General features: G+C 46.2%; 14 protein-coding genes across 14 annotated transcripts; 5 read left to right on the forward strand and 9 right to left on the reverse strand. All coding sequences in view use genetic code 12, as the record gives it.

Annotated features, from left to right (window-relative positions):
• Positions 1 to 943: 943 nt before the first annotated feature.
• CXQ85_003847 (peptide alpha-N-acetyltransferase complex A subunit) lies at positions 944 to 3,190 on the forward strand (the record flags this gene model as incomplete). The annotated part of the gene is made up of 1 exon (XM_025487481.1): positions 944 to 3,190. One exon carries the CDS (start codon positions 944 to 946, stop codon positions 3,188 to 3,190), a length of 2,247 nt encoding a protein of 748 aa, XP_025344497.1.
• Positions 3,191 to 3,227: 37 nt separating this feature from the next.
• Positions 3,228 to 3,820, reverse strand: CXQ85_003848 (uncharacterized protein; the record flags this gene model as incomplete). Its single annotated transcript, XM_025487482.1, has 2 exons — positions 3,228 to 3,256; positions 3,280 to 3,820. The coding sequence occupies 2 exons, from the start codon at positions 3,818 to 3,820 to the stop codon at positions 3,228 to 3,230; spliced, it is 570 nt and encodes a 189-aa protein (XP_025344498.1).
• A 1,384-nt stretch (positions 3,821 to 5,204) lies between these two features.
• Positions 5,205 to 5,828, forward strand: CXQ85_003849 (uncharacterized protein; the record flags this gene model as incomplete). The annotated part of the gene is made up of 1 exon (XM_025487483.1): positions 5,205 to 5,828. The coding sequence occupies one exon, from the start codon at positions 5,205 to 5,207 to the stop codon at positions 5,826 to 5,828; it is 624 nt and encodes a 207-aa protein (XP_025344499.1).
• A 357-nt stretch (positions 5,829 to 6,185) lies between these two features.
• Positions 6,186 to 7,838, reverse strand: CXQ85_003850 (Rab GTPase-activating protein; the record flags this gene model as incomplete). The annotated part of the gene is made up of 1 exon (XM_025487484.1): positions 6,186 to 7,838. One exon carries the CDS (start codon positions 7,836 to 7,838, stop codon positions 6,186 to 6,188), a length of 1,653 nt encoding a protein of 550 aa, XP_025344500.1.
• Positions 7,839 to 9,759: 1,921 nt separating this feature from the next.
• CXQ85_003851 (uncharacterized protein) lies at positions 9,760 to 10,563 on the forward strand (the record flags this gene model as incomplete). The annotated part of the gene is made up of 1 exon (XM_025487485.1): positions 9,760 to 10,563. One exon carries the CDS (start codon positions 9,760 to 9,762, stop codon positions 10,561 to 10,563), a length of 804 nt encoding a protein of 267 aa, XP_025344501.1.
• A 641-nt stretch (positions 10,564 to 11,204) lies between these two features.
• On the forward strand, positions 11,205 to 12,718 carry RIM21 (Rim21p; the record flags this gene model as incomplete). Its single annotated transcript, XM_025487486.1, has 2 exons — positions 11,205 to 12,636; positions 12,684 to 12,718. 2 exons carry the CDS (start codon positions 11,205 to 11,207, stop codon positions 12,716 to 12,718), a joined length of 1,467 nt encoding a protein of 488 aa, XP_025344502.1.
• A 117-nt stretch (positions 12,719 to 12,835) lies between these two features.
• On the reverse strand, positions 12,836 to 14,562 carry CXQ85_003853 (bifunctional DRAP deaminase/tRNA pseudouridine synthase; the record flags this gene model as incomplete). The annotated part of the gene is made up of 2 exons (XM_025487487.1): positions 12,836 to 13,481; positions 13,508 to 14,562. The coding sequence occupies 2 exons, from the start codon at positions 14,560 to 14,562 to the stop codon at positions 12,836 to 12,838; spliced, it is 1,701 nt and encodes a 566-aa protein (XP_025344503.1).
• Positions 14,563 to 14,747: 185 nt separating this feature from the next.
• On the reverse strand, positions 14,748 to 16,256 carry CXQ85_003854 (SF3a splicing factor complex subunit; the record flags this gene model as incomplete). Its single annotated transcript, XM_025487488.1, has 1 exon — positions 14,748 to 16,256. One exon carries the CDS (start codon positions 16,254 to 16,256, stop codon positions 14,748 to 14,750), a length of 1,509 nt encoding a protein of 502 aa, XP_025344504.1.
• A 320-nt stretch (positions 16,257 to 16,576) lies between these two features.
• On the forward strand, positions 16,577 to 17,742 carry CXQ85_003855 (phosphoinositide 5-phosphatase; the record flags this gene model as incomplete). The annotated part of the gene is made up of 2 exons (XM_025487489.1): positions 16,577 to 17,681; positions 17,729 to 17,742. The coding sequence occupies 2 exons, from the start codon at positions 16,577 to 16,579 to the stop codon at positions 17,740 to 17,742; spliced, it is 1,119 nt and encodes a 372-aa protein (XP_025344505.1).
• Positions 17,743 to 17,856: 114 nt separating this feature from the next.
• Positions 17,857 to 19,521, reverse strand: ABD1 (mRNA (guanine-N7)-methyltransferase; the record flags this gene model as incomplete). The annotated part of the gene is made up of 1 exon (XM_025487490.1): positions 17,857 to 19,521. One exon carries the CDS (start codon positions 19,519 to 19,521, stop codon positions 17,857 to 17,859), a length of 1,665 nt encoding a protein of 554 aa, XP_025344506.1.
• A 377-nt stretch (positions 19,522 to 19,898) lies between these two features.
• Positions 19,899 to 20,648, reverse strand: CXQ85_003857 (putative serine hydrolase; the record flags this gene model as incomplete). Its single annotated transcript, XM_025487491.1, has 1 exon — positions 19,899 to 20,648. One exon carries the CDS (start codon positions 20,646 to 20,648, stop codon positions 19,899 to 19,901), a length of 750 nt encoding a protein of 249 aa, XP_025344507.1.
• A 632-nt stretch (positions 20,649 to 21,280) lies between these two features.
• On the reverse strand, positions 21,281 to 22,651 carry RIT1 (tRNA A64-2'-O-ribosylphosphate transferase; the record flags this gene model as incomplete). The annotated part of the gene is made up of 1 exon (XM_025487492.1): positions 21,281 to 22,651. One exon carries the CDS (start codon positions 22,649 to 22,651, stop codon positions 21,281 to 21,283), a length of 1,371 nt encoding a protein of 456 aa, XP_025344508.1.
• Positions 22,652 to 23,079: 428 nt separating this feature from the next.
• CXQ85_003859 (uncharacterized protein) lies at positions 23,080 to 24,063 on the reverse strand (the record flags this gene model as incomplete). The annotated part of the gene is made up of 1 exon (XM_025487493.1): positions 23,080 to 24,063. The coding sequence occupies one exon, from the start codon at positions 24,061 to 24,063 to the stop codon at positions 23,080 to 23,082; it is 984 nt and encodes a 327-aa protein (XP_025344509.1).
• Positions 24,064 to 24,368: 305 nt separating this feature from the next.
• Positions 24,369 to 24,896, reverse strand: CXQ85_003860 (RNA-binding protein; the record flags this gene model as incomplete). Its single annotated transcript, XM_025487494.1, has 1 exon — positions 24,369 to 24,896. One exon carries the CDS (start codon positions 24,894 to 24,896, stop codon positions 24,369 to 24,371), a length of 528 nt encoding a protein of 175 aa, XP_025344510.1.
• Positions 24,897 to 24,906: the final 10 nt, after the last annotated feature.

Genomic DNA, 24,906 nt, shown 5'->3' on the forward strand with positions numbered 1-24,906 from the left:
GGAGAGGCATAGGCTGGAGTATATGGAGTGAGTGAGCTAGGATAGTAAAAGTAGTAATTCTGGAAGTAATGGTTGGAGAGAGTGAAGTTGTCAGCCAGGAAGTGTCTCGGTTGAAGATCTACAGTGCCAGGAAGCTTAAATGGACAGACGTAAGCGAGACGTCAGTGGCTTGGATGGGAAGTGTCAGAAGAATGGCTGCGAAAAGTGGAAGTTGGGAATGAAGAAGTAATGTGGAAGTGAAGGGCGTTTGGGAAATGTACTGCTATACGATGAAGACGCAATTCGGGAGAGTGCAATTCGTTCGTTTCTGGGTATTCTGGTAGTTTATGGAACGTCATTGGTCGTTCTAGATATTATATAGTGAGAACAACCTGTGACAGCTGAAGCCTCTAAATGACCTAACCTGGTGTGATAGTCAGTACTAAGTGTTCTATTCGTGTAATTTCCAGTGCTAGAAACAATTCATGGAAAGCTTTTCGTATGACGATTATCTCAAGAGGAACATTAGCATAGAACCACCAAGTGTATGTCCATCCCACTGCCACTTCCAGACATATACCAAAATCCCCAAATCTCCTAGAGATCACTTTTCCATCACTTTTCCAAACTCCAAACCTCTTACAACCATGAATTCCTACTCTAAAGCCAATCTTAAAACCTCCTGGACCCCAGAAATCACAGTCTACTGGTGGTGAGCCTGTACCACTCAGTGCACTTGTCCAAACACCCCAAGCCAAATCCAACACACCTAAAAACCCTAAAAACTCAAAACCAGATCCAAAAACTTCCATCTTCAGGTTCCCCATTTTCCTACTTTCACCTCATTTCCAGTCTCCCCGGCCACTCTGCCTTGGATCAACTGACTGCCTTGGGCTCCCGGTCGTGCACACTAATACCTCTCTCGAGATAAAATTTCCACCACTTCCACTCCAATCTCCCACTAATGGTTCTTAGAAAGCCCATCTTCGCCAACAAGGAGGATGCCAACGCACGTGAGGCGTTGAAGCTCTACGAGAGTAAACAGTATAAAAAGGCTTTGAAGCTTGTGGACCAGAACCTTAAGAAAAACTCCAGCCATGCTGAGTCTTTGGCGTTGAAGGGCTGTTGCAACTTCTACTTGGGCCATAAGAGTGAAGCTGAGCCTTATATCATCAAGGCCACGCTGAAGGATCTGGGCAACTACTTGGTTGATCATCTTGCGGGTATTTACTATAGAAGCATTGACAATTACCCGGAGGCTGCAAAATGGTTCAAGGCTGCCGTGGATAACGGTCTGCCTAATACTTTGCTCTTGAGGGACTTGTCGCTTCTTCAATCTCAGGTTAGGGATTTCAAGAACTTGAAGGATTCTAGACAGAGGTTTTTGGAGTCCCAGCCGGGCTACAGAGCCAATTGGACTGCGGTCGCTGTGGCCCACCACTTGGATAAGGACTACGACGCTTGTGTTAGTACTTTGGCTAAGATCGAGAACATCATCAAGGATCACTTGCAAGAACAGGATCGTTATGAACAGAATGAGTGTGTTTTGTATAAAAGCAACGTTATCGCTGAGGCTGGAAACTACGCTAGAGCTTTGGAGGACTTGGAAAACGATAAGGCTGAGATCAGAGATATGACTTCGTACATGGAGTACAAAGCCAAGTACCTTATGCTTTTGGGTCAACAGAAAGAGGCTTCTGTGATTTACCGTCAGTTATTGCAGAGAAACCCTGACGATGTGGGCTACTATAACCTCTTGGAGACTTGTTTGGGTACCGTTGGAGGCCCAGTGGAGACCAGATTGGCTCTTTACGATAAGTTGGCCAAGTTTTACCCTCGCTCTGACCCTGCTCAGTACTTGCCCTTGACTTTCTTGCCGGCTGCTCATCCTGAGTTCGAAAAGAGAGCCACTTCTTATATCACCAGCCAATTGAAGCGTGGCGTGCCAGCTACATTTGTGAATGTCAAGCCACTTTACAGAAATAAGAAGAAGATCGCCGTTATTCAAAAGATTGTGGAAGAATTCCTCGCTAACGAAGTATCGAAATTGAACCCAACCGTGTTCGTGTGGGTGTCATACTTCTTGTCCCAGCATTACTTATACTTGGGCAACTTGGACTTAGCTATGGACCACGTCCAGCGTGCCTTAGACCACAGCCCTACCCTCGTCGAATTGTATATTCTCAAGGCCAGAGTCACGAAACACTTGGGTAAGTTGGAAGAAGCAAAGGATATCATGGAAGAAGGCCGTCTGTTAGACTTGCAAGATAGATTTGTCAACTCCAAGGCTGCCAAATACCTTCTCAGAGCTAACCATGTGGATAAGGCAATTGAGGTGGTGTCCTTGTTTACCAAGCTAGACGAGACCGCTGTTAATGGTCTTAAAGACTTGCACACCATGCAAGCAAACTGGGTGTTGGTTGAGAGTGCAGAGGCATACCAGAGATTATACGAGCAAAAACTCTCTGAAATTAAAGCATTGGCTGAGGACACTCCTCATTCTGAAGTTGCTGAGTTGGTGGATCTGGCTGATATTTACAGAGGTTTGGCCTTGAAGCGTTTCTTGGCCATTGTCAAGGTATTCAAAACTTTCAACTCTGACCAGTTTGACTTCCACTCTTATTGTATGAGAAGAGGTACTCCTCGTGATTATGTGGACACGTTGAAATGGGAGGACAAGCTTCACTCCACTCCTATTTATGTGCGTGCCATGAGAGGTCTTTTCAAGTTGTACTGGGAGATCTATAACGAGTCTAAGACTGACTTGCAAAACGGCGACGTCAAGTCTTCAAAGAACAAAAAGGCTAAGAAATCAAAACCTTTGAATGTCAAGAAGAAGAGCGAGATGATTGCAAAGGTTGAATCTGAAAAAGATGATGCCGATCCATTGGGTGCCAAGTTGCTACAAGACCTCAAGACCAGTGATCATTTATTCAAAGATATGGAGAAGTATGTGACTCAATTGACATCGGAAGCCGACGGCTACAGATGTACATGGGAGCTTGCCTTTGATTTACATATTGAGGACGCCAAGTACGTGCTTGCATTGCAAGCGCTCAAGAACTTGGCAAAGCTTGCATCTCCTAAAGCACCAAAGGTGGAGCAAAGAAAGAAGGTGCTCCAGGAAGCTTTGGCTAACGATACCAGTGCCAACGCAGCAATTGTCAAAGTGGTGCAGAAAGGTCTTGAGAGCGCTTTCCCATCTAACTAAGAAGGCTTAAGTGTTGACCCAGGACTCGACCTGGCCTCTAGCAACCGTTGAAGCCAAATTTAATGTCTGGCGGCCCATGGGGAAGTAACTCACTGTGTACCAAAGCGCAGCGATCAACTGGATGACTGCAAAGATTATAGAAAGGAGAGTCGACCTCAACGACAAACTCGACACCAACGTCAACACGATGGATGTGATGAAGGTTATACTAAACAAGATTCGAGTAGACGAACACAAGTGAAGAATGTAGGCCTGGAACCCTTGCAAGACCCCGAAACTGACAAGGAAGAAGATAGATCCCAACGACCAAAGCACAGCAAACTTCCTGGGCTTAAGTGAAAGCACCGGGAACAAAAAGATACATATAAGCCAGCAGGCAATAGAACCACCAAAGGTCAATGCAAACAAGAGCATTCTATCCCATCTCAGCAATTCTAGGTATCCTGGCTCGGAGGTCACATAGTTCTCGTCATCTTCTAGGTATACGTTTTGGGAACGGAAGGGATTGAGTTTTTGCAACTTTGTACGGAAATTGTTCTGTTGAGGTTCCGTAGCAGGAGGAGGCAAAGGTGCCCCGTCATCCTGGGAAAGGCTTGAGTATTTGTTTTTGAAAGACTTGAAGAAGCTCATGGTTATGGATAAATCCCAAGTGGTCCCGAGATTTAGTGGGGGAGAAGTCACGTGGCAGAATATGGAAGAAAACAGTTCCAAGAAAATGACACCCCCAGAGGAAAAAGAGGAATAAGGAAGGGGATTGGGAAAGTGAAGGCGGTAAGGAGTTTGTTTTCTTTGTTGTTGTGTTTGTTTTTTTTTTTTGTTTGTGTTGGTGGTGTTTACAGTTTTAGTGTGGATCAAAGAATGGCTGCGAATTGGAGAGAATGTGTAAGAATGTGGGATAGTTGGAGAAAAAGGGAGGTGATTTGGGGTAATGGAGAAAAGAATTTTATGGAAAAACATGAAAATGAAGAAATTGAAAGCAGGAGATCTTTTTATGTAAATTTGTTGAAATTTGATTGGAGAGGGCTTCCAGAAGGCGGGAGAAGCTGGCACTGGCTGTTGGTCTATCGGTGCACTGAGCACTGTCCTCTCTACTTCCAAAGATGCAAACAAGGTATGCTCTTAAGAATACAAAGATATCAATTGAGGGTTTTGAGGCACGAAACTGAAAATGTGAATGAGAGATAAACTCAGATTTTGTTGAAAAGGGTTTTTTATGATATTTCATCGTAGGGTGGATGTAACTGGCTACACTAGCACTCCAAGTAGACTTTCAACGTGCACGATATCCCATAGAGAGACAAACAAACAAAAAATATTATTTAGAAGTCGAAGAAAATTGAGAGTTACTGACGTCTCTTTTTCGATTTATGTAAGTTGTGGTTGTCGTAGCACTTACCAATAACTGACAATACAACAGACCCTTACAACTATAAGTAGATCACTGAAGACCTGAAATTTAGAAGTTGAGCAGTTGAAAGTAGATCTAGAAATATACAGAAAAGAAAAAAGAAGAGCGACTTGTCAGTTCTCTTTAAAGTACAACATGGCTTAACTGTACTTCCTTATAATAGGAAGCACCTGACATGGCCAGCATCAACCGTATAGTTCCTCCTTCATAGCCGTCCAACTGCAACCTCAAATTTTCATTCTTATGCCTGCCAAAAACTCAAAAGTAACCCTTTTGTCCAATTCCAAAATCCTCCACTCTGTACTCCCAGCTACCACCTCCTCCAGCTCTTCACCTTCCATCTTTTCGCAGCCAATCCCATCCACCACCAAACCACCCAAAACTCCCCAAAATCCCCAAAATCCAAAACCACTTAAGCCAAAAAAAAAGCCACCATAAATCCCGTTCAAACCAACCTTCATCTCCCCCCTCCTCTTCACTGGCCCACCTCTACATTTCCTCCCTTCTTGGCCTCCCTACCTGGTCCTCCACCAAGTCGCACTCAATTCTAAATCACCATTTATCAACACCATATAGATCCAACCAGCCATTCCATCTCCACCCACCATGTCCACAACGGCTGACGATAAACAATTCTTCACCACATACTCCCAGCTTATAAGGTTGCTGACGGACGCTGCTCCTGAGACTTTCTACTCCACGGACGATTACCATAAATTGACGTCGTTGGGGCCTTCGCTACCCCAGGTACCTGCTGGGTTCCCCAAGTTGGCTAAGACGACAGCTGGGGAGACTACAAAGCTTAATTTTAAGAGTATCAAGCCGCCATTTAAGTTTGCTGCTTCGCTTGACGTGCCGCTTGAACTGACGGTGTTCAATATCAAGAATGAACTTGTGGAGACGGTGGCTACGCTTAAAGAGGCTGGAGCGACCGCCAGCAACTTGAAGTTGATGCTTAAGGCAAAGGTGCTTACGGATTCGACGCAGATTGGGTCTGTGGCCAAGGCAAACGAGGAACTTGCCATTACTGTCATGGTGTCACCACCCACTGCATCTCCAGAGAAGGCCAGCCCAGCTGCCACGCCAAGCGCTACAGAAGACCCAGACGAGGCAGTGCTTGAGCCAGTGGTTACAGAAGCTACATGGGCGAAAATCGGCCTGTTCTTGGCCCTCGACATTGGCTCCGAGAGAGCCCAGAAGGCCGTGGCCCAATTTAAGACTTTGGTCTGATCGTCATCATGCTAGTTCATTTTTTGTAGAATATATAGTATGCTATCTGTCATCAAGCTCGCGTTAAGAGTCGTAGGATTGGGGGTTGTTGGTGGTGGTGGTTTTCTAACTTTTCCACCACTTGGCCAAAAGCTCATTGAGGGAGTGTCCTTCCGGCCGACCTACACGTCTTTCATGGACGTAGTAAGCCGCCACACCCACACCAATGGCTAGCACAGGGTCAGCCACCCGTGATATGAGGTATTTGTATTGCATGAGTTGGTGGTGAAGGATGGATTTCTATGATGCTGGAGATCCCGCAAAGTTTCGACAGGCGGCACGTGACTCTGGTTCGGATGAATTTTGCAACCAACGACTCTATGGCTTGTGTTTCCGGAATTTGCTCTTCATTTTGCTGCTGAGATGCTTATTCCATGCTACTCCGTTCATGACAGATTTGTGGAACCCGTAGACGTCGTGGATTTCGGGCGTTTCCGGGATCTTTAATGCTTCCCTCTCCATATCGCTCATTTCGGCGGTTACCAACGCCTTATTACGGAGCTTGCTTCTTTGCTGAGCTACGAACTCACGGCACTTGTTGATTTCGTCTTGCGAAAGGAAGCCAAAACCGTAGCCTCCAATTTTCTTGAAACATTTATCAACAAGTAGGTTCGGATCGGTGATGGACTTGGGGAAACTTTGCATGAACTGGAAGAGCTCTATTTGTTCCAGCTCTGAAGAATCAGATTGCTTCTTTTCTTCGTTCAGGAATTGTGGATGATCCAAGCAAAGACGGAAGATAGTGAGGGATATCCGAAAGATGGTTTTGGAACCCTCGTACCAGAGAATATCCCATATTCTAAGCACAGATTCAATAGGCAACACGCCGATAAACACCGACATGAACCATGACAGGGTAACCAAAGTGACGGGCGGTAAACGAGTGAGGATCTTATCATCTGAAAGAACCGCTCCTTCAAAGTTTTTGCCGATGATCTGCCATAGTCTGGGTATATATTCCTTGACGCAGAGCATCAACACGCCCTGATCGGTATGAACACCTTCAAGGTTGGCAGAATGCACTTTGGGAAGGATCCGTTCTGTCATAATGACAAGCATCCAAAAGGAGCGCTCCTCGTTCATGAACAAAAGCAAAAGCCCAGCAAGAAAGTTTAAGGATTGACAGTAGCCGATTTGTGGCTGGTAATGAGCGAATGCAACTAAAACCCTTCTAAGCGATTTGATCTTCTCCGTTTCTATCTTTTCGTCCAGCAAGATCAGCGAATTAAAGTGGATGTTATCTGGGAAGGTTCGATTGAGGTCTCTCTCAATCACCTCTGTATCTTTATTAGTGACTCCATCCGTATCGGCAACAATTTTCTCGTAAACGCCTACATTCTTATGAAGACGTTCGAGGCCACCAGCATAAAAGAACCAAGCCTCACCTCTCCATTCCGGAGGGATACCTTTCCTCACTAGTTTCTTTGCTTTATCACTTTTAGGAGGAAAACGGCTAGGAAGGCCCGTGGAGTAGCCCAACCCGTTATTCTTAAGTAGAACCTTCCACTTCTTCTTCTGCTGAACGAGCTGATCGGCATACTCGCCAAACCACTCGTTATATTGCTTCTTGGACGAGTCAAAGAACGACAGGTCCTTCTTGAAACCGTACATGTCGTAGTCGCTATGCAAAATGCTCTTCTTGTCTATCTCCAGCACCACAGGTTTATACGATAAAAGCGCCAGGCTGGCTTGCTTGGAGTCTGTGGGAGGTTGTAGAGCAGGCGGTTCCTCAGAGCCAGTGACCTCCACGGGAGGAGGGAAAATAGCACCGTCGCCTTCGTTTTTCGACAACGGAACGTCTTTCGACACCTTCACGTACGACGTCTCGCTGCCCTGGTCGTGAACATCGAAACCGTCCATGCCATAGTAATCTAGCAATGAATAATTATGAGACACATCAGTCTCGCTCCGTGGAAGCGGCGAAGGCATATGGTCCAGGCCATAGTCTTTGGCAGCATCTATGGAGGCCATTATCAGAAATAAAAGATATGCAAACAGGGAAAGCCAAAGGCAAGAAGCCAAAAGGTAGGGACTTGGTGGGATCAAGAAAGGCTCAGAGTATCAAGATCTGAGAAGGTTATGTGTAGGTGGGAGACGAAGGAAAGAGAGAGGAATGAACAGCAGCGTAGTTTGTTTTACACGCCGTGCAGGGGCAGGGTGGATGGAATGGGAAGGGGGTGAAGAGAGAATGGGAGGATTTGGAATCCAGGCTTTTTTTGGGGCAATTTCTGGTACACTTCGTGTTTGGCTGGAGGAAGTGACGGTTGAAGGTCTGAGGTTTGAGGTTTTGCACCCATTCCAGGCTGGGACACCGGTGGGCCGGTCAAGGCACTGAAAGGTTGGAAAAAACTACATATTCTTTCAAAGCACAAGCTAAAAAGCTTATTTAGTCAAAGAGAAGCTTGGAAATAGGGGGATTTCGTTGGTGGACGTACTGGCATTGCTCTGGCTGTGCTCCAGATCTGGCGCGGCTGAAGTGCTTTGTGTGAGTTTGCTGGAGCAAGCGATTCCCATGAAGGGACGGCAAAAGAGGTTTGGAGATGGAGGAAAATGATCAGCTTGGGAATTGGAGGTTTGAGGTTTGGTGGAGTTGGTGGATTTGGTGGAAAGGGTTTGGTAGTGGCTGGTTGGCTGGTTGGCTGGTTAGCTGGTTAGCTGGTATGTGAATTGGGGTAGTTAGTGGAAAGAATGTGAACGGAGGAGAGTAGGGAAAGGTTTTATGGTGTAGAGAAGGCTCAGAGATGGTGAATAGGATTAAGGTGAAATATAGACAGTGGATTGTCGTTGTTGGATGGTTACTGGCTATAGTAGTGCTTAAGTATGGGGCAGAGTGGTAAGTGTAAATGGTGCAAAAATGGTCCGAACTTGGCCAAAGCTGGAAGGTTATCTTTTAGGGTGCTAAGTAACATGAATAGAGTATTCCTGGTACGTAAGGGTTGTTGAACCTGCCAATACATTTCACTTATGCTTCTATCAATTCCATCTAAGCCGCGTTTGCAGCCATTTCGAAGCCATTCTATAAGAAGAGTAGTTCCAGGGTATCAGAAGCCTCAGCATTGGGGTCACGGTCGAGATCCAAAGGCTTACAGGGATGAGACGTGACAATAGCTTTTTCTGAAATGTCTCTCAGCGAGAAGTACTTTGTTGCTCTCTATGATAAGTTGTGCTCCTTTGACGCTAATTTAAGCCTTGATAACCCTACAGAAGCTGTAGCTTTTGATCATTTCTTTATTTCGATACTTCTGCTCGAATGTCCAATTTGGGCTCGTAAAAAACGGCATTTCGTATGAATATAGTATCCAGAGCGTTCTACAAACCTTCACACGTAAAGCATTAGTTTATGCTGCCACGGCCAGTTCAGCAGAATATCTGGCTATGAAAATGCTTCTACCAAAGACAAGCAGACAGAAACTATTCCCTCTTTTGGTAATCATTTCACAGGAAAGTGCTGATGTAGTCCATTTCGTGATACTGCCCCCCATGTTAATACCAACACTCCAAAGGTCAACAACCTACGCAAGCCAACGAAAACAAGTACCATATACTCTACCACGAACATATTCTGCTATCCACTAAACTCTACCTCGATTTTCTTACCATAGCACACAGTTATTGCAAGTAGTAGTGGCATCCTTCCATGACGTCATGGGGCCTAAGCGACTTACCAAGCCAATACCCATCACTCGAGTTCCCATCACAAATACAAAAAAGACATGAATTCATATTCTCCAAAAACCATTCACTCAATAAATCCTACCCAACACTTCTTCCAATACATTTCTACTCCTACTCCTTAGGTCTGTCCTGTGGGGGTAATGCATGGCCTGTCAACCACGCGGCTCTGAAACTGAAAAAAAAAAAAAGCGTCAATTCGTACCTTTCGTTGTTTTCCATGGCAGATATCGAAAAGGCAAAGCTGGACGAGCCGGTACAGCCGTTTAACCAATTCAGGTTCCAGGCGATGTTGGTTTCGTCGCAGTTCATTCTCGACTTGGCGACGGTGCTGGGCATATTCAAGTCACCGTGGGAACTGTCGAAAGAACCAACCTTCTTGCCATATTTCATCATGATAGAAGTGATGTTTGCACTTAAAGTATCGTCTATTCTCATACGAAATGATATGGTGGGGCAATACTATCTTGATGCTTATGTTTCAGTTATGTTTATTCTTATCATTGGGAAGTTTGTCCCGAATGATGTGGCTGGGGGTGCTGAAATTATACTATATTTTGTTGGAGAAAGACTTGTAAATCCGGTTCTACATCGCTTTGCAAGCCTAAAAAATAGAAGTTTGAGCGTGACTGACGTGTGTATGCTCGGTTTACAGATGGTCTTAGGTGCTGCAATGACCGTATGGATACCTCTAGCCTGGAAAGTGAATATTCTCGCCACCTACGGCGTTTTGTTAATTTTCATGGTATTCACAAAAGCTCCTGAGCTAGCCCTAGTGGAAAAAGCGAGTTTCAAGAACTACTGGTTGTATATAGGGCTGACGATAGCGTTGGTATTTCTCCAGCTTCTTTGGTCCTATATTTCCAATTCGTCTCTTGAAGATAGCATTAAGATTTCAGCCTTGTGTGTGTGCTTTGTCTTGGCCTTTGGCTGTCTACTTTTGGTTCTCCTAGGCCCTCCAGGACGTTGGAAACAAACGCTTGCTGAGCAGAAAGCCAAACGGGAAGAAATGGCCAATGGTTAGAGCTATAAGTGCCGGTACACTGCCAGCAGTGCCGATAAGAAACTGTGTCTGAAGTGCCTTGCGGCCCTTGAAGCAGAAGCTACTTTCCCAGGATTAAGGCTGGTACTTTTAGGTTTACTGGATGTTCACCTGGAGGGACATTAAGAAGGAGCTAAACATCTTTCCTTCCAAGTACCTTACGGCCTACGAACGTCTATGAACAAAGAGGACTATTAATAAAAAACACAGAACGAGCCCTCTCTACTGAATATAAAACCCTGGATATGACTCTCCAGTGTAGTCTTCCTGGAATAGATACATATCCAGTCACACTTCCCACACCAACCCAATCACGCTGAAACTTTTCAAATGGACACTACCGACTGCCAGGAAGCATCCCACATACTTAAACAATCCCTTCCTTCCCTTCCTTCTACTCTTCTCCCACTTCTGTTACTGGGGTCTGGGGTAACTGTGGGGAGGTACGGATCTCATATATCAGGCCTCGCCTACTACATCACCATCTTGCCAAGACCAACTATCAACTCTTTTTATATCCCCTTTTGATCTCCAGAAGTACCGTCTTAGACGTTCCAAACCAACCCTAATAATACTTAAACCCCTGGTTATCCGCATTTGTCCCATCCAGAATCCACCCACTCATGTTTTGGAGAAGCAGCGGATCCCGCAAAATCTATGAGCTGTGTCTACCGATAGATCTAGGTGAAGGACTCATAATATCCCATGACTTCAGCAGCCCCGTGAGGTATATACGGCAAGCTGTGTTCCAGCAAAAGTGTTACCAGGGCACGACGCCTATGCTTAACTCGAACGTGAACTTGGTGCTTAATACGTTTTCGGAGTCCCTACCGCTTGTGCGGAAGCTGTGGGAGGAGTTCACTTCGCCGCCTAATAACGGTGTATTCGTTTATAGCGTGGTGCCGATAGTGTACTCGATCGCTATATCGGCGGTGATTACCTGGTTCTTCACGATCTTTGTCCTTACAAACTATACCATCAAACCTTCTTTTCTACTACAGCTGCTGACGATACTTTCATCTGTTTACATGCTAATAACTGTGATCAAGTCGATTATTGTTTTGCATAACCAGCAGCGGCAGGGCTTTTTGCACGGCGAAGCTGTGCTTCTGGCTGTGAACGATACATTATACCTTAGCATCATCGACTTGATAGTCGTTCTTTCTCTTCTCATATTGCAGGTTCAAGTGGTGATGAGACTTTTTTCAAGACAGAGCGATAAGCGTCTGATCTTTTACGTGGGTACTGCTGCTGCCATTGTATCCCAGACGCTTTGGGGCGTTACCAAGTTCCACAACTTCCATGAGGATGCTGAAGCAGGTAAAATCATCCCAGCGTTGACTTACCTTATCCGTATTGCCATGGGTATGTGCTATGCTGCTATCTTTACAGCATTCTTACTTATAAAGATAAAGCAGATCATTGCGAATAGACACATTTGGCTTATTTCGCTCCTCACTTTAGTGTTTATTTACGCTCCAGTGGCCTTCTTTATTGCCGATGTGTCTAACGCATGGGTGTATGCCCTTTCTGAAATCTTTTCGGTGGTCACTTATGTCATCTGTGTGGTCATTCCTTGGGAATGGTGTAACAAATATAACGTGATACGGAAGATGATGGAGAAAGAAGGTGTTTTGGGGCGCCGTTTTTATGAAGACGAGCTCTATGAACTTGATAGGTTTGAGTTTTTTGTTGAAGAAGAAGCGCCCGAGACACCTCGCAGATCATCATTCCATGATGACGATTCTGATGGCGATGAAAGCGGCCCATCAGCACCTCTTCACAGCCAGACCAGTTCAAGTAACACGATAACTAAAGCAGTGACTAGAGAACAAAGCCTGAGTTTGGAGCAGCCGACCCAATCTAGATTCTTCAGATTCACTAATGGCATGAACCTTGCAAAGAACAAGTTCCTTGATATCACAGACAAGATTATTGCTACTGGTTTGGCTGTTCCTCGTTCGGTCAGTGTTGGCAGTAGTTTTGGGCCTGTTCAGCATCAGCCTCTTGAAAGACTGGCCGAAGCACCGTTGTCACAACTTCAGAGACACACCAGTGAAAGAAGAAGGTCCAGAGAGAGAGCAACTATGCCAAATTCCGAGTCAAGCCAAGAGAGAGTTGCCAATACGAGAAGTAATCCTCCAGAAGACAGAAGCGTTTCATTTGCGCCAGAAACAGAGCAAAACGGACGTAATCGTCGTGACGTGTTCGTGTATTCAACTCGTGATGTTGTTTTGGAGCTAGATGAAGATGACTAAACTTTCTTGTCGTGTCCCAACTTTGCGATTTCGAGGCACTCGTCCTCGTAGCCAGGGATATGAATGTACTCCACCTCAGCTTCGGTTAACTTGGCTTTGCCAGTGTTGTTCTGGACAAACGTATCAGGTTCAAGGATGCCGACAAAACATGTCTTGATACTGGTTGCTAATATTCTGTCCACGCAGGGCAAGTTACCACTCAACCTAAAGGAGCAGGGCTCCATGGTGGTGAATAACTCAGTGCCCTTAGGCACATCTGTTGTGTTGTTTTCTTTGAAGTACTTCTCCAACGCACACTGCTCAGCATGGGTGTTACCAGGTAACTCTCTAGAGTGACCTGTTGCAAGAACCTCCCCGTCTAACACCAAAACGGCTCCAACATTGAACTGTGTCTGTGTCTCGCCGCATTTCTTTGCTTGCTCAATGGCAAGTTCCATGAACTTGCGGTGGGGATTGATAGCCCAGTCAGGGTAGTCGGCCGTGTAAGACCACAGCTTGTCGGACGCCTCATATTTATAAGCATGGAGCCAAAGATCCAAATCGTTTGGCCCCGGGTCGGTGTGAAGAGGCATTTCACACTCGGAGCACTGATCCTTTGATAGAATTTCACCATCTTCCTGGGATGAAACCATGTAGAGCACGCTTTCTCCTTTCCTATCTTGTCCAACCTTGCAACCACCTCTTCTGGACATCCTTCATTGCCCTTGCCCAAGTCATCACTACCCCAAACATACCCACTTGAATAGATCGGGTCATTGGCAATGGGATGCCCTATATACTGGAGATGTACCCTGATCTGGTGAGTTCTTCCTGTCAAAGGATGGCACTTGACAATAGACGTGTTCGAAGCTGGATCATACGATACCCTCTTAAACTCAGTCACTGCTGGTTTGCCGTTTTCGTGGTCCACCACGTTCAATGCGTGTTTGGGAGAAGCAGTATAAAGAGGCTGGTCCACCAGCACAGGCTCCACTGGAAACCTGCCCTTAACCCTGGCAATGTACTCCTTTCTGACGTTTCTTTCCCTAATCTGCTTGACAAAAAAATCAGCGCCCTTGGCGTTCTTCCCCAAAAACATGAGCCCCAGTGTTAATCTGTCTAGTCTGTTACAGGGATGTACGGTTTTGCCATACTCATGCTGGAAGATTTTGGTGATGGTGTTGTAACGGTACCGTCCCGTTGGATGCACGGGAATCCCCGAAGGCTTATCTATAGCAATGACATTATCATCCTCAAACACAATTTTTATCGGTCTCAGCGAAACAGCCGGTTCGTGGCGGTGACACCGATGCGATATAAGGTCACCATTCTTCACCACCGAGTCCAACGTCGTGGGTTTCTTGTTGATTGTAACTTGTCCAGAAGCAATGGCTTTCCGGTAAATGTCCCCGTCCTTCTCCCGAAACTCGTCTAGGAACACATCCAAGATCTTCCTGTCTCTCCATCTCTGCTTGCAATACGTCAAGTAGGTGAAGTAGTAGGGCGTTGTTCTTCGAAGCGGACCTTCAATGATATAAGAAGCACCTTCGGTTTCCTCCTCGAAAATCGTCTTCCCAGGCTGTGCTTCAGACGAAAGCACGTCCTTATCTATGGCCTGCTGCTTCATCTTGAAGCCATGGTCGTCTCTTTGCTTTTTGGCGCCACGGGGAGGTCTCGTTTTGGAAACGGGCAGTGGTGGGGCGCCAGAGGGCGAGGAAGCTCTTTTTTGGCCCGACTCGGTCATTCGTAGGAGTTGTTGAGTGAGTCTGGGGGTAAGCTTCATCCAGAGAAGATGGAGAAGAGTATTTTTCGCACTGGGTGCAAAATGCACATACTCCAGAGGGAAGAGGTGGTCTATAATACATTTATACGTGGATATATACCGAGGTTGACTTTGATTGTGCTGATGGCTAAGGGACGTCCTCGCTGTCAGAGAAGACCTTGCTTTTTGAGCTCAAGGTAGTCTTTTTCTGGCATCACATTACCTTCTTCGTCTTCCACCTCAATGGCGTTTTCTATCGTTTGTTCTGTGTTCCTCTTGGCCTTTTTAAGACTCTGCCAGAGCTCGTTGGCTTCATCTATGCTGGAAATACCCGCAAAGCTCACCATCGCATCGTCATCCACTCCAAGACACTGGAGTCCATAGATATGCTTGGACAGCTGGAAATGCTTATCGTACTGCTGACGGCCTTTGTACTTGACGTTACCACAGATCTCACAATTATAGCTGCGATGGAGTCCTTGGAGTTTATAGAGCCAAAGAGGAATAGGCGTGCCGTCTGTACCAAGAGGAAGATGCTTGGAAAGTAGATCATCATCCTCGTCATCTTCGCTGTCTGACTTGTCACTGGTATCTGTATCTGTGGCTGTGAATTCGGATTCTTCTTCTGCAAGTGCCTTGTCTTCTATCATGCGTTCACGCTCCGAGGCTGCTGCTCGTCTTTCAATGTGGTCTATGGTTGCGTCAACTGTAGGTTTGAGCAGAGCAGCTAGTTTGGATACATCTCTTTCCAACGACGCACCCGTGTCTTTTTTCGTAGAACCCTTGTCACCATTAAGCGCCTTTTCGTTCTTGATATGCTTTTTCCCGGCCAAATGGCCCTTGTAGACGGATTCCTTGGTGAAGAGCTTATCGCATGCTTTACAGTAGACTTCACCTTTATCGTTCGGTTTACCTTCCTCCACGGTTTCTCTGCTTTCAGAGTCTTTGAGCAACTCCAGCATATCCTCAAGTGGATGAGTTTCCTCATAAAACTTCAACAAGTACTTATGTAGCTGCGCCAAGTACCGCTTATACTCGTCAGACGAACTAGTCTTATACGGAAAGTCGGCAAACTTCCTAAGGTAATCCACATACGTATCCTTCGAAGGCACCAAAAGCTTATACTGGTCAAAAAAATACGACATGTCGAGATACTGGCCAAACAGCTCCACATCATTAAGCACTAGTCCAAGCTGCTGGCCAAGATGAGCTCCCATACTGGAAAGAAGTTGTTTCCTCTTGACCTTATTCGAATCTGGTCTTTTCTCGTCAGCCGGGACACTCAGGTACGGTAGCGTAAACGCAAGAGCATTCTTAGCGGACTCAAGCTTATCGGGTCTTTTGTCGTTGAGGTCTTTCATGGCATCGAGGAACAGGTAGAACTTCATATCTGGGTCCTTGAACGCCTGGATATCCTTTAGTAGGTCGCTTTTCGACTTGAGCTGTTCTCGAAGACGGCTATTATTCTGTTTATATGTATCTTCAAAGAACTTAAGTTCGTGTTCCAGTAGTAGCATCTCCTTATGAGAACGCTTCTTCTTGGTGGATAGCTGATGGGACTGGTCCACTGAGCACTTCAGGGCCAAGACCGGGTTCTTACGAAACCTTCGAGCCACAGAGACTTCCAATGCATCATTTTCTTCTAGAAGTTGCCGCTGGGCTTCTATTAGTGACATACTGTGGAGCAGGTACGAGCAGAGAAGAGCTATGCATCGGTATATATCAAGTGAAAGACCCGTACACCACACTTATTCAACACCTCCAATTCTCTCCACTCCACCCTCTAAAACTTAAAAAAGAAAGTGATATTTTCTCCTTGAAATATCTATAAATCCAAAAGCGACCCCTTTCCTTCAATTCCCTTCGTTGTACTCCCCCAAAGTGCACCCCAGTGGCTCAGGCTTATCGGAGTACTGCAGGGCCGAGCATCATACTCCAGGTTTCTCCATTCTCCATTCTCCAGAATCACCAATACCCCATACTCAATTGACCAAACATGGGGCTGGACGAAATTCCCCTTTTCCTTACCACTTTCAACGTGGCCAAGCATCCTTTGAACGCTGCTGATTATATCACAAACTTGGTGCCTTCGCTACCTGACGAGGCATGCCAGTTGTATGTGTTTGGGTTCCAGGAGTTCTGTACTGTGATGGACGGATGCTTTAGTGAATCTGCAAATGTGCATCTCATCGAGGCAAATAGAATTGTGCTTGATGCACTTAAGTCGAAGTATGGCACGGGACCAGGGTCTTTACGGTTTACGACTATTGCATTTAGCCATGTGGGAGCAACTGGCATATTCGCTATTACGCCGTTTCCTCTGAGGTTTAGGGATTGCAAGACAGCGAGTGCAAGCTGTGGAAATGGCGGTACGTCTCTCAAGGGTGGCGTGGGTATACGACTCAAGTATGTGGATCAGGAATCGGGAACCACCGAGTTGACGTTTACGAATGCTCATTTGGGAGCCTACGAGGGTGAAGCATACTACCAAAGACGGGTGAACAACATATGGACGATAATGCGGGCATTGGACTTTGGCGACGGGTACAGTTTTGTTAAACCCAACTGCCATGCTTTCTTTATGGGTGATTTGAACTTCAGAACATGCAAACAACCAAAGGCTGAACTACCCACGGCAGAGCTCTCTCGTTTGCACGATCAGAGCCACCAGAGTTTTCTGAAGGAGGAGATCGAAAAGCTTGTGGTGAAGTACGACGAACTTACTCAGGGTAAGGCCACCGGCGAGGTGTTTACAGGTTTCACGGAAGGTTGCATTTCCTTCTCTCCTACTTATAAGTATCATCCAGGTACGGCCATTTATAACACCAGCAGGTGTCCGCTGTGGTGTGATAGGATCTTATTCCAGAACACTTATCGTAGTGGGTATCCTCAGATCCACACTTACGACAGCATTGACAATTACTTGAGGTCTGATCATCGTCCTGTCTTTTTACACATTTCCATACCGCACAGTCCACCTGAAAGCATTATTGGCCATAATGGCAACCTTATCGTCTTACCCAGCGCAGTGCCCAACAGGCACCTTGCTCACTCTGTAAGACAGGATATGCTGTTGGCGGAAGAAGAAGACACGGTGAGTGGTCCTACTATGGTATACATGAAGTGCACAGCACTTGATAAGATTAAGCAGTTATTCGTTAGAAGACTTGCGGATAAGATATTGGGTTATGGGGTGTGGTTCGGAACAACGCCAAAGGGCCGTCTTACGCTTTTGTTCTTTATTTTGCTATTCTGGATCATTCTATACTTTGGCCGCTAGTTTCCAAGCTTTTCAAAAACGAAACCAACATAAAATGCCACGGCTTCCTTCTCGGCGCCTTCCACACCATACTTACCATCGGCTCGTTTCATGCCGTCGACTAAGTTCTTGTTGAGTTTGTTGAAGTACTTTGGGATTTCTTGGTTGAAAATATCCGTGAAGTTCTTTTTGTATCGCAAGATCAACCCAAAGTCTTCACATAACGATCTGAAGTACTCAAATGGCACCACATATTCAGGAACATCGTCCACTGCGTCTTTCAAGAAATAGTCATACCGGTTACCGAATGGTTCTCGGAACACACCATCCTCTGGGGGATCATTCTCGAAGCGTACATGGTATAAATCGTTACCGAATGTGTTCTTCTCGTAAAATTCCTTGTTCACAATCTTCTCCCTAATAAAGTCAGATGATGGAATTGTACCGATGAAAGTACCTCCCGGCCGTAACGACCGAGTGATGTTTGTAAGGACGGTACGCACTTTGGACTCCGTCTCCCATGCATAATGAAAAGAAAATTGAACACTCACACAATCAACGGGAAACAACCCGTCCATGATACCTGGGAAGTTAGGTTCAAGAATCTCGGGTAGACTGTAGGTGAACAAATCTCCAGTAGCGAAACAAGCCTCAAAGTTATATCTCTTAGAGTCTCTGGACCTCTTGGCTTGTGGGTTCTGAGGAATAAACCTTGCCTTGTTTTGAGAGTATCTCGAATACGCTTCCTTCACCGATGCATCTGAAATGTCCACGCCAATATACTGATCCACGTGGACGAATTCACACTTGTTCAAGTCGCCTCCTTTACCGCAACAGAAATCTAGAAGCACAAGCTGGGCTCCAGGCAGCAGGCGCTTGACATGGTTACCAAGCAACATGTACTTGATGGCATTGTTGAAGTTTCTCATCTTATAAATAGGCGACCTAGTTCTGGAGCCTTGCATTCGCAGCTGGAACGTTCTTTGATTATAATGTTGTCTCACAATGCTGTTGATGTCCTTGTTCTCCTTATGAGCGATACTGCTCTGGAACGGTCTATATTCGCTCTTCTGTCCAGCTCCACCGAGCGATGGAACACTGGTGTATGCTGCCACAGGAGGCTCCCCATCACCTTGAGGCTCAATTGGCTCTCTAGCACTGGGCCCTCTACGTGGATCCCTTTCAGGCTCAGGCTCTTCACGGCGAACGACCCTGGAATCCGTATTCTCTGGTTTAGCACCATACTTCAGGTACCTATCGTCTTTGGCACCATACTTTGCATACTTATCGTACTTTGAAGCTGCTGCTGTTTGCTCTCTTGCAGCTGCAGATCTTCCACCGTACTTATCATACTTGTTCGCTTCAGACCGCTGTGCTTTACTCTTCATCCATGCTGGAATCTCCTTCTTCGGGTCCTTGTATACCGAGGAAGACGCTGGTCCTGGCGTAGACAGATCCTCTTTTCGAGAGAGACTTTGAATATAATCTGGGGTTTCTTCTTGGTGTGAACGTTTGGCTTCTGGTTCTTCACTCTCCATCTGACGCTTATTGGTGTTCTCATCGACCACTTCGTCGTTTTGAGCGGTAGAAGAGTCATTTATCAGAGATTGGGGCTCATATTCAGACCGACCATGTGTTTGTTCTGTATCTTGTGATGCGCTGGCGCTTGGTGATTCGGCCATTCGGTAGATGTTGTAGTACTGAAAGTGTTGATGAACACGGCCCAGTATGCACGCACCTACTACTTCTTGTTTAGAAACCACCAACACTCCAGGCCATAAACAGGGAAGAAGTCATGAAAGGGAATTGATTCTGAGACGGGGTGGCCTGACCTTGAATTTGACTTATGCTAATGTTATAGTTTCCCTTGGCCAGATCTCAAATACTGCTTAGGAAAGAATACACCAATGATGAAGTCTAGAGCACGTAGATTATTTCGGTCATAACAATCTAAAAGAGTGTAAAGGTCATCGTCTAAGCATATCTATTATCTATCCAAGGCATCGTGCCCTGGTAGTATCCATATATCAAATCTCATAACCACAAACATCCCATCTTCTTATAGAGAAGCCTTCAATTCCACGGCGCCTCTGATCTTCTCTACAATGGGATCCAAAATTTCCCTTTTATTCGGAAGATAGTGCCCTCCGTCATGTTCAAACAGCGTGGCCCCCTCACCATACAACGAAGTCAAGTACTGGGTCCTCAATGGCGGCACCACGCCATCTTCCGAGCCGTAAACGGTGATAATCGTCGTTCCCGAGCTCTTTGGAAGCTGATAGTACTTTTCATAATCCTTATTCACCCACAGACGAGCAGCAAACTCCTCAAGCAGTTCATTATCTGATTTGGCGTCTGAACCAGAAACAGTGAATGCAAAACCCGAGAAAAGCACCGCCACTTTAAACGGCGGCAAGTCTGGATGAAGATGGATAGAATTGGCTATAATAGCAGCCATGGAGGCGCCCTGGGAGAAACCCACGATACCGTCATAAGGTCCATTCTTCCTGATATGGTCAATCAAGAAGTCGTACGCTTCCTGGAACCTGTCGTAAATGCCGTCGTGGTAGTCAAACCAGCACCTGTTGACGTTCTTTTTCACCAAGTACTCCCACTTCTCGTTTGCCTCCTTTTCATTGATTCCAAGCAGAAAAGGAAGGTCCTCTTTCTTCTCGATCCTAATGGGAGCATCAAGGTACTCCAACTCGTAGCCCAATTTCTTGGTAAGCGTTTTGCGGAATCCAGACGACTTCTCAGCAAACACCTTGCCGCTCTGGAAGTATCCTGGAAGACATAAAAACCGTGGCATGGTGGGAACCGGTGATAACGGAAATAGAGTAGTAGTATGGAAGATGGATGGAAAGTTGAAGCGCACTGAATTGTGTGGGGAGATAGGAAATATGTGGGGGAGCAGAGAACCAGTTGAAGTTTGGTGGAAAGATGGCGGGAAAATGACGGGAAATATGTAATAAAGGTGGCTGGAGACAACGGAATGGTTGAAGTTTTGATATTCTGGATATTTGGGGAAGGGAAGTGTGTTTGGTGGAGTATGGGTTTGGATGGTTTCGCAGCCAAAGGTGGAAAAGGTGGTGAGTAGAGATGGAGCGATGAGGAGGGAAAGAAACGAGGAAGAGGTGATTAATGATTTATGGGAAGGCTTTTTAATTTCCTGAAGGTCTATTTTTTTGATTTAGTTGGCTGGTTTGGTGGGAGTTGGATGGGTTCTTACTATGGGTTGGCTGCGAAAGAGAACCAGTTATGGAAGGACGGGAGGCTGTTGATGGAAGGCTGTTGATGGAAGGCGTTTGTTAAGGTAAATTGAAGGACACTGCTGCCTATACCTTCGAGTTCCTCCTTTGTCTGAAACTCTATTCCATCACCGCTTGTCTTTCCTGGCCCTTATCCACCCACCTTTATCGAATCTATAAATGCATGCTGGGTTTATCGGCCCATAAGGAAGGTATTCACGCTCTGGAGCGTGTTTCGGCTCGGGTTGACCTTACGAAAATCTGAAATCTTCCCGAGATGCTGTTTGACAACGTCTTTATTCACAAGGTGGCCCGTAGAAGGCTGCCAGTCGATGGTGAATCTCTGGCACAAGATGCATAGTGCTACTCCAACAGAAATATCTTTTCCTGAGTTGCAGAGTACTGCTACCGTTTTGTGGTGACCAATGGACGTCATAATTTGGGGAAGAAGCGTCCTGAGCTCTTTGGAGCCTGGTTTTCCGTCTGGAATGGGATACTGAAGAACCACAGTGGTGTTCTTCTGGGGAACGTCAACTTTAAAGGTACTAGAAAGCACAATGACAACCTCGTACAGCTCCAAATCAGCATAGGTTGTGCTTTCGTCAATCACGCCAATAGATACACCTGTTTCGCCCAAACCGGTAGCATCCGACCCGCCCAGATGGCTGGCACTGCGTTCTTCGTAGATGCTATTAATTCGTCTGGTTAATTCTCCATCGGAAAGCCAATGTTTGAGGTTCCTGGTTGTGGAATCAACAACGCTCTTATCTTCACTAGTCTCTTGCACAACATCCCAGAACACCAGAGCATCAAGTTTCCCGCCACAAATCTCTTTTGTTGCCCAAAGCTCATGGTCATCAGCAGCTCCTTGAACGTAATGCCATCCAGATAAGTTTTCCATAGACGCAGCCAGTGCTGTAAGACACACCACTATAAAATAGTCCAGTGATCGAGGCACATCTACAGTTTTCTGGCCCGGGTGTCTCCAAACCGGAACCAAAGGTTTCTGAGCACCAAGCCGTTTCACCAACTCCTCTTTCGTAATAAGTCCAAGCCGTTTAAGCTCGGTTGCAAATCCTGGCACCATCTTACACATGCTGCTATGTTCGCTCTCCAGAACCATCTCTAGCGGTGTTCGAAGCCAGTTCTCCCTCTGCAAATCCCAATCGGTTTCCTGGCCTTCAAACATTATATAGTTAAGCACGGCACACCATATAGGTACTGTCTTCAGCAACGCATCAGGCATCAACTTGCCTTTCCTCGTAGAGTCCACCAACACAAGCCCACCGTGAGTATGAAGAAGCGGCAAAAGATGGAAGTTGAGACGTCGAAGCGAAAACTTCCATTGGTTCGTATGGCCATCTGTAGACTTGAAGTACGCAGATTCAGCTAGTAGAGCTGGTTGGACGTACCATAACCCACAGCGTTCGTTGGCCACGATAGGAAGACCACTGGATGAAAAACGTGACACGTACTCGGCGTCTAGGAGTATCAGGTAGAGTCTGTTACGTATGGAAAGTGGTTCTTTCCGTAGCTCTTTGAGTGCTTCTTTGTAGTTGTTCATGGTGGTTAAAGGCTCATCGGAGGTGATGGGGGATGTTGGAAGAAGGGACAATGAGGATTGGGTTAGGTTTATTGGAAGTCGGTCTAGATTGAGGACTTTGGGGTTTTTAAGGGTACCAAGCGTGAGATGCTTGGAGTGGTAGGTTGTTGGAGTTTGGTGATAACTGAAAAATGGCTGCGAAACTGTGCATGAGAAGACTACCATAGAGAAATGGAGAAGCTGTGAATGTGGGAGTTGGGATGAGAGCATGCAGTTGATAGACGGTTCATCCTTCTTCTGCCTTTCTCTCTCCTTTCATTGCCCATCCTACGACGGTTCCTTATTAGTATGCAATTAGGCGGCACTCTGGCCTTGTATCATATATGCTTTTCTGCTTTCTGCTTTCTGCTTTCTGCAACCACTTTGCAATTGCTTTATGCACGGGGATCTTACGTTGCTTTCATCTTGCGGCGCCTTTTGAGCTCGGCAAGTCTTTGTTCCTCCTCCTGTTCTCTGCGATCTTCTTCCATTGCTCTCTTCTTCGACCGGGCTTCCTCTTCGAAAATCTCAGCACCTGTGGCTTCCATATCATCCGAATCATCGTCATAATTAAACTGCCGCGTCCTGCCCTTGTTGAACATTGCCCAGATTTCATCACGATCGTAGTCCTGAGGAATATCCTGTTCTTCTTCGTCCGATGCAATGAAAGAACCCAAATCAGATTCGTATTCCTCCTCGTCCTCATCCTCACGACCTCTAGAACCTGACACGGAAGGCTTCTTCAGTTGAAGCCGCTGCTCGAGCTGCGAGTTTGGTCGTCTTGTAGGGATAGGAGCCCTTGATGCATTAGGTGATTCCCTAGCTGGTGGACCACGAGGACCTTCACGAGGAACACTATTAGGACGCTTCTCTCTGCGTGGGTCAGCTCCATTACTCGATCTAGGCTTTGCTCCTTCCGCCTTACGCCTTTCTGGACGAGGCTCTGGCGATTTGGTCTTGGCTTTCAAATGGATGGACATTTTGCTCTGGTCGATCAGCGACGCCTTTTTCATTAGCTGTGAGAACGATACCTTGGGTTTCTTCTCTCGCGTAGCTGGTGAAGGACCAGCCACCATAGGACTCTTAGACTTGTCTCTAGGCGCCAGACTTGGACGCAGGCCAGGTTTGGATGGAGCTCTTGGTTTGGTCTCTTTCTTAGGAGCTTGACCTTTCTTAGCACGTGCTTCTGCCTCTTTCTTCTCTCTTTCAGCTTTACGAGCTGCTTTAAGCCTTGCCACCACAGGGTCCACTGGACGTTCAGAAGGTACAGGAGTGGTGGAGCTGGCCCTCAGCTGTGGCAGCAGGGACCCATTTGAATGAGGCAGCGCAGGTTGGCCAGGCCGCTGAATCTGGCCTTTCCGCTTGATCTGTTGTAGGATATTCAGGAGCGGCATTGCTTGCCGTGTTGGTGATGATGAAATCACTGAAATCGCTGGATGTGCGTTGGTGTCTCAGGTGCAGGCCATACTTAACTAGCCATCTTTGCAACCACCAGATATCCAGAAATGGACTAAAAAGAAACGGCAGGGAGATGGAGGCGTGTTATTGCATCGATGACCTGACCATTATGGTCCATAAGGGTACTTTTTCGTGAACCTTTAGCTTCGTAGACTCACCTAATTCCCCGGAACACCACCAAATTCCCCGAAACACCACTAAAACCGACAAACCGTAGCTTAAAACTCTTCAGGCCCTTCACTTAATCATCGTCTTCACCCTCATCTTTCTTGAACATTGCAACAAACTCGTTGAGCCCAGATTCCATCTCCTTGTCGCGTCCAAGATCAATGATCAACTGCTTGTTCCTCCTGATGGAATATTGTTCACATTTCTTGATCGTACCACTGACATGGACACATCTCATTACAGCATCGTAGTTATCGAGCTTTGTCACAAGCGCAATGGCTGCCATCACTTGTTGAAAGTCCTGTCGGCTGCATCGTATTATACCTGTAGACGTTTTATTGCTGAAATACTTGACAATTATCAGCTGGCCGACTCCACCAGCACTTATTTCACCAAAATGTTCATGTACAGCGTTTTTCAAAATGTTAACAATGGTTTTGGGGTTGATAGACGCTGGCGATGGGGCATGAAGTGCAAGAAGCGTATCTTTGGGATTGTCGCAGAACGTTGAGAATTTTGCTCTTTGGGTACCTGTTCGAGGCTCAGAAACCGGTGGATATAGAATATCAAAAAGAATGTACCGGTGTTTAAGACGAACCATGGTGGAAATG

This window comes from Candidozyma haemuli, assembly GCF_002926055.2.
Source record: "Candidozyma haemuli strain B11899 chromosome Unknown F_2014730914, whole genome shotgun sequence".
Taxonomy (NCBI): domain Eukaryota; kingdom Fungi; phylum Ascomycota; class Pichiomycetes; order Serinales; family Metschnikowiaceae; genus Candidozyma; species Candidozyma haemuli.